The 7,197-nt window shown below is 52.5% G+C and overlaps 1 protein-coding gene across 1 annotated transcript in view; it reads right to left on the reverse strand.

Annotated features, from left to right (window-relative positions):
• The window catches only part of INPPL1 (inositol polyphosphate phosphatase like 1), an 83,288-nt gene extending 78,448 nt beyond the window's left edge, over window positions 1-4,840 (reverse strand). Inside the window, exon 1 of the mRNA XM_083736126.1 lies at window positions 4,069-4,840. Coding sequence (XP_083592252.1) covers window positions 4,069-4,280 — 212 coding nt within the window. The 5' untranslated portion in view covers window positions 4,281-4,840. The remainder of the gene's footprint in view (window positions 1-4,068) is intronic.
• Between the last annotated feature and the right edge of the window lie 2,357 nt (window positions 4,841-7,197).

A 7,197-nucleotide genomic window follows, 5' to 3' on the forward strand; every position in this document is an offset into this window, starting at 1 on the left:
GGACAACGAGAGTTTCCAAGACAAAATGGGGGATGCGCCGCTGATTGGTCACAGTGGGGCTCCTGACACAAAGGGGCTATAGCAGAGATTAGCAGAGAAGAGAGACCTGGGGTTTCTCTTTCCCATCCCCACTGGGAGACGCTGCCAGGGATGTTCTGGATGCAAAGCACCTGCTCTGCTCTGAGCCACGGCACATCTCAAGAACTCCACCTAAGCAACTGTGCCCACATTCACTCCCTTCCTTCTCCCTCCCAATCCCTTTTCCTTTTGTGCTGCGCCTCTTACACTGCAGGTCCGAGGGCAAGGACTGTCTACTGACAAGCACAGGGAGCCTGTCAAATATTTCGTAGAGCCAGTGTGTGGAACATGACCTGGCTAAGTGAAGATGCCTAGGAGTGAGGATGGCACCTGATATCTCCACCATCTGGAGGCGCATGGCTGGGGATCCTTGGATCGGGACTGTTTTCACACACTAATACCACATCCTGTAGAATCCTATCCGTTATATTTTATCCACACAATCAGAATGGATTTCAGGAACCAAAATGCTTTTCCTGCGCAGCCTGAGCAAGAGCAGGGAGCAACGTTAAAGTTATTTGCTGCAGCTTGTCTTCACTTACCAATATAAAGGTAAAGGTGAAGGATGCCTGGATGGTTAAGACCAGTCAAAGGCAACTATGGGGTTGCGGTCCTCATCTCACTTTCAGGCCGAGGGAGCCGGCGTTCATCCACAGACAGCTTTCCGGGTCATGTGGCCAGCAGGACTAAACCGCTAATGGAGCAGCGGGACACCGTGATGGAAGCCAGAGCGCACAGAAACACCGTGTACCTTCCCACTGCAGTGATACCTATTTATCTACTTGCACTGGTGTGCTTTCAAACTGCAAGGTGGGCAGGAGCTGGGACAGAGCAGCAGGAGCTCACTCTGTCGTGGGGATTCGAACAGCCGACCTTCTGATCAGCAAACCCAAGAGGCTCGGTGGTTTAGACCACTGCGCCACCTGTGTCCCTATACTTACCAATATATATGTGGACTGTCCCTGGATCAAGTGACTTTTCTTCTTTAAGTTCTCAAAACTCTTAACCTAGCTCAAGGTTGCCATCTGAACCTGCCAGATGTTTAACTGAGAATCAATCATGGTTAGTCCGTCATTTGAAAAATAAAGACTTTAGAGCCGTCTTGCCCCAAAATGGCAACTAGATATTCCTTTTTGGCAACTGTAACCTTGGTTTAAGGACGCGGGTGGCACTGTGGTGTAAACCACAGAGCCTAGGACTTGCCGATCAGAAGGTCGGTGGTTTGAATCCCCGTGACAGAGTGAGCTCCTGTTGCTCGGTCCCTGCTTCTGCCCACCTAGCAGTTCGAAAGCACGTCAAAGTGCAAGTAGATACATAGGTACCGCTCCGGCGGGAAGGTAAACGGCGTTTCTGTGTGCTGCTCTGGTTCGCCAGAAGTGGCTTAGTCATGCTTGCTACATGACCCAGAAAAACTGTCTGCGGACAAACGCCAGCTCCTTCGGCCAGTAAAGAGAGATGAGCGCCGCAACCCCAGAGTTATCTGCGACTGGACTTAACATTCAGGGGTCCCTTTACCTTTTTAACCTTGGTTTAATGAGCCATTGAGTGCCTAGCTGACATGACAGTGAGTTTCTAACACTGCATCCAGGAACTCACAAAAGTGCAGCTGTAGGGCTTGATCTCAGGGCAAGGCAGCAGCTGGTGCTGTCATGTCTCCTAGCAGAAGGAGAAGCAGGTGGCAGGGACAGGTGACCTCTCCAACAGTGACAGGTGCTCTCCTGGGAGTGGGGGGGGCTGCATCTGGACAGCTTCAGACAGTTCTGAAGAGACCTCCTTACTGATCAGGATCAGCCCCCCTCAAAGGGTTTTGCTTTTTAATATTCACAGGCAAAAGGAGGCACTATGGTGTCCATGCACACCCACCCAAAAATGATGCACAAACTGCTTTACGAGATTCATCTAATTTATCTTGACAACAAGGCTGTGGTTTAACTTGGGGTTGCCCAAAAGACGCTCTCTGCAAACCCCTAGCACTCGATCCACGGCCCCACTCTGAATCCATACTGTGTCTTTACAGTACCAGTTAACTCTGACCTTGCCCCTCCCCCCCAGGGATCTCCCAGGGAAATATGCCAGGGCAGCTATAGATTAAGCTTGCCATACAGATGTGGGTGCTGCTAGAGGCAGAAAGAGGGGGGTGAGTTCCAGCTGTTACCCTCCAGGCAACCCACACAAGCACCTCCACCCCACCCCACCCCCCAGGAAGATTAACAGGCTCTGGCGCAGCCAAGGAAAGGAGGTCACTACTGATTGTTCTCCGACAGCCGCCTTCGTTAACCTGCTGGTTCCCTCCAGATGGTTTGTGGACTACAAATCCCATCACCACCCCCCAGCCTCCAGTGGCTGTTTTGGCACCCTCAGGATCACGTAGACAACACACAGGCACTCACCTCCTGACATGCCTTGACCACTTATTTGCTTAAGGCACAATCAGGAGTTGGGAGAATCCAAGTGAATGGTCAAAAGCCCGAAAGCCCAAAGTCATTCATTGGCCTTTGCATTAACCAGCTCCCAGGCTTTATAACATTTACATGAACGAGCAAGCACTTTTACCTCTTTTACTCAGCAGCAAATCCTCCTTAGCCGGACGGTTGCCTGGCTGCCTGTCCTGCCCTCCTGAACTTTCCTCCTTGCAACTTCACTTCCAGTGTTGTTTTAACAGCATCACTTCCTGGCTGTTCACAAAAAATGCCTATATTGTACTGGTGTGAAGAAGCCTACCTCTTTTTGAAGACTGCACCTCACTTTGCGCTTAATTCTGCCTCCCATCCACCACTCAATAGAACCAAATCAAAGGCTTGAGGTCTTTGTGTGTGTGTTTTTTAAGGAGCAATATTCCACATTAAGAGGGCTCAAAGCAGGCAGTTTGATCAAAATAGCTGGGTCTGTTTATTTCAGTGGATCTGCTCTGAGCATGAAAACAGTGGATATTGCCTCAGGACACAGGAACTCCCTAAAAGCACCAGCCAAAAAGAAAAGTGTAGCCCTAGTCCTTCAAAGCATCACAGGCCTCTTCCCAAACCCTGAATTGTTCAATCCAGTTGAAACCTTGTTTGCTTACAAAACGTTTACTTATTATTATATTACAAAACTGTGCACAAATTTCTTCTGTGGGTCAAATACATACATTTTCTCTCTTTTTTCCAATCTCAGAATTTAAGTCCCAAGCACATTTTGAGTCCAGCTTTTGACTCCTCTTCAACGTTTGGCAGTCGTTAACTGACAATATCTTCAAAAACTGGCATGCAATGGCGTCTGTGATATTTGACTGCGTCCAACAGATGACATGCAACTGCTTCAGTACCTTGGTTGCCAACAGTTAGGCGATCTGACAAGCAAGAGATGCTAACTAGTCTAACAGCATGATCCCAGACAAGTCTTCCTCATGAGTAAGCTCACTCCTAGGCTCACTCCTAGGAAAGTACGAACAGGAGTCGGGAAAACCCGACTCAGACCCGGCAGGAAAGCCTTATAACACGCAGAGAGAGGATCGGCACCGCTAAACCCTCAAGCCCAAAACCCCATCGCAAACTTCAGAAGTGAAATCCCAGGTTTGGAATTTGGTGAGAGCGCTTCTTTTTCCAAACCCTGAAAAAGTTTGGTTTGGAGAATCTGATACTTTTTAACTCTGGACTGAAAAGTGCTTCTGGGGGTCCCGGCACAGCACCGCACACGCCGCCAGAATGGGCGAGACCCGTCCGGCCCCCGGCACGACTCGAGGGCCGCCTGCAGCACGGAAGCAACGGCTGGGGGGGTGTCTCCAACTCCTCGGCTTGCCCCCAATAAAACATTTGGGGGTCCAAGTTGATGGGCACCGCCATTCAAAGGGCGGGCGGGCGCGCGCCATGCCTGGTGATCGATTCCTCCGGGCGAGGCTTCCCTGCGCCCCCCCCCCCAAGAAAACCAAATATTTTGTTGGCACCTCTGCTCCAAGCTCCCCGGGCCCCTTCCTCCCGCGCCCCCTTCCCTTCCCTTCGCCCCGCCACTCACAGCACGCACAGGGCGTAGGCTCCGGCCACGCTCTCGCTGTCGCGCACCAAGAAGCTGCCGTCGCGCCCCGCGCGGGCCAGGAGCTCTTCGGCCGCCGCGCGGCTCAGGTCCTTGTGGTACCACGACGGCGGGGCCGCGGGAGCAGGAGGAGGCGGCGGCGGAGGCTGCTGCTGCTGCTGCAGCAGCAGCGCGGCGGCCCCTGCGCCCGCCATGCCCGGAGCGGAGCGGCGGAAGCGAGGCGGGCGCTTAGCAGAGCCCGGCCAGGAGGAGGCGGCGCCCCCGACGGGCGGGCCGCGAGGGGCGCATGGCGGCTGCGGGAGACTCTTGGCCCGCGGCGCCCACGGGGGATCGTGGAGGGGTGGCGGCGGGGGCGGAGAGGCAGCAAGCCGCGCTGGCTTGCTCGCTCGCTCGCTCGCTTCCTTCCTTCCTTCTTCCCGAGCCTGTGGTGCGTCTCGTCCGGCGAGGCGCAGTGGCGAGGGGAGCCGCTGGGCGTGCTGCTCGGCGGCCCCTTCGAGGCGGGGAAAAGTGGCCTCCGCCTCCTTCTCCGCCTCCTCCTCCGGGCAGCGGAGAAGTAAGAAGGGCTCCGAGCAAGCAGGGACCGGGTCCCCGTCGAGCCCCGCCTGGGCGCACCGAGACGGGAAGGGCGCGCGCTCCGCAGGCGCCTTTGGTTCCAGTTGGTTCCCACTTCCCACCGGGGCGCAGAGAAGTTGGGAAGGAAGCGGCAGCCCCGACTCGGCTCCTCCGACGAGCCCTGGGCCCCGCCGGATCCCGTCGCCCTCCTTCTTCCCCGGGGGGACGGCGAGCGCTTCCTGGCGAGGGACGCGGGAGGAGCCTCGGGTCCGGGAGAGACTTCGGCGGCGCTCCGGGGGGATTCCGAAAGGGACGCGGCGCCTGCGAGGAAAGCCCTTCGGACGCAGCGCGCAGTGAACGGGGGAAACTCCCTCCCGGGGGAGAGGGGGGGCGGGAGGGGAGGGCAGCCCCGTCCCGCAGAATCGATCACATGGCGCAGTGCACGCACGCTCTTTGAATGGCAATGCCCAGCAGAATATTTGATCGGGAGGGTCAAAGGGCTCCCTATTGCGCAGGAGGCAGCATATGTATTTTGAGGTTTTGTATTCTGATTTTATTCTGTGAACATCCTGACACCTGCAGGTATAGGTAGGTATATAAATTCTAAATCATAATATTCATAAGAAGTCACCAGCTTGGATGGCTTGAAAAGTAGGTTGGACATACATAAATAAATTCTTTCTTTTCCTTGGCAGGTCTTTTCCTACAATCCCTAACAAAAATGCTTCTGGGTTGTTTTTTTTACAAATGGTAATTTAAACATTTTCTTCAACTCATTATATATCAATTCCAATAAAAATTTAATTTCTCTACATTCCCACCACATATGATAGAAAGTCCCTTCTTTTTCTTTACACTTTGTTATGTTGAAATTGTTAACATATTTTTTTCCAAAAAAAAAAATGAGAGCAAAAGCAACTGGTTTTCAGAAGCATTGGTGCCTCCGACTGAAGCAGAGCACAGCCATCCTGGCTAGTAACCAGCAATAGCCTTCCCTCCATGAATCTGCCTAATCCTTTTTTTCAAAGCCATCTACACCCTGGTGCAAATTAATTGAAACAAAGTGTAGTTTATTGTGCAAAACACACATAAAAGGTAAAGGTACCCGTGGACTGTCTCGCCAGAGTGGTGCATGCTCTAGTTATCTCACGCTTGGACTACTGCAACGCGCTCTACGTGGGGCTACCTTTGAAGGTGACCCGGAAACTACAATTAATCCAGAATGCGGCAGCTAGACTGGTGACTGGGAGCGGCCGCCGAGACCATATAAGACCGGTCTTGAAAGACCTACATTGGCTCCCAGTACGTTTCCGAGCACAATTCAAAGTGTTGGTGCTGACCTTTAAAGCCCTAAACGGCCTCGGTCCAGTATATCTGAAGGAGCGTCTCCTCCCCCATCGTTCTGCCCGGACACTGAGGTCCAGCTCCGAGGGCCTTCTGGCGGTTCCCTCCCTGCGAGAAGCCAAGTTACAGGGAACCAGACAGAGGGCCTTCTCGGTAGTGGCGCCCGCCCTGTGGAACGCCCTCCCATCAGATGTCAAAGAGATAAAGAATTACCTGACATTCAGAAGACATCTTAAGGCAGCCCTGTTCAGGGAAGTTTTTAATATGTAATGCTGTACTGTTTTTAACACTGATTGGGAGCCGCCCAGAGTGGCTGGGGAAACTCAGCCAGATGGGCGGGGTATAAATAATAAATTATTATTATTATTATTATTATTATTATTATTATTATTATATTAGGTCCAGTTGGTGGTTCACTTTTCCTTAGGACATCCCTATTTTCATCAGATAAATATTGGCAGGTATAAAGGTAAAGGTAAAGGACCCCCGACAGTTAAGTCCAGTCGCGAACAACTCTGGGGTTGCGGCGCTCATCTCGCTTTCAGGCTGAGGGAGCTGGTGTTTGTCCACAGGCAGTTTTTCCGGGTCATGTGGCCAGCAGAACTAAACCTCTTCTGGAGCAACAGGACAGCGTGACAGAAGCCAGAGCGCACAGAAACGCTGTGTACCTTCCCACCAGAGTGGTACCTATTTATCTACTTGCACTGATGTGCTTTCAAACTGCTATGTTGGCAAGAGCTGGGACAGAGCAAAGGGAGCTCACCCCATTGCGGAGATTCAAATCGCTGACCTTTTTGGATCAGCAAGTCGAAGGTCACTGGTTTAGACCACAGCACCACCCGCATCCCTCAAAACTCACATAATGTACAAAACTCACATATACGTACATTTGTAACGGATATGACCGCCACTATTTTTATTTTTTATATAATTTTTATTGGTTTTTCCTCTGCCCCACTCTAAGCAGCCAGTCCAGAGCAGGAGGCCTCCCCTCCAGGCCACCGCCAGCACATGAAGGCGCTGGTGCTGTGTGGGTGCAGGACTCCGCCAGCACGCATGCGGAACACCCCACTCCTCCAGCTCCAAAAGTGTGCGCGCAGCCCACAAGAATGTACACCCGCCCGCAGTTAAATTAATACTCTCTTGTTTTGTTTTGCAGCCAGGCCTGGAGAGAGATCTGGCACCCTCTGTTGGCCTTCCAGGGAGAATCTAAGA

The sequence above is a fragment of the Podarcis gaigeae genome (assembly GCF_964106915.1).
Source record: "Podarcis gaigeae genome assembly, chromosome: 4".
NCBI lineage: Eukaryota > Metazoa > Chordata > Lepidosauria > Squamata > Lacertidae > Podarcis > Podarcis gaigeae.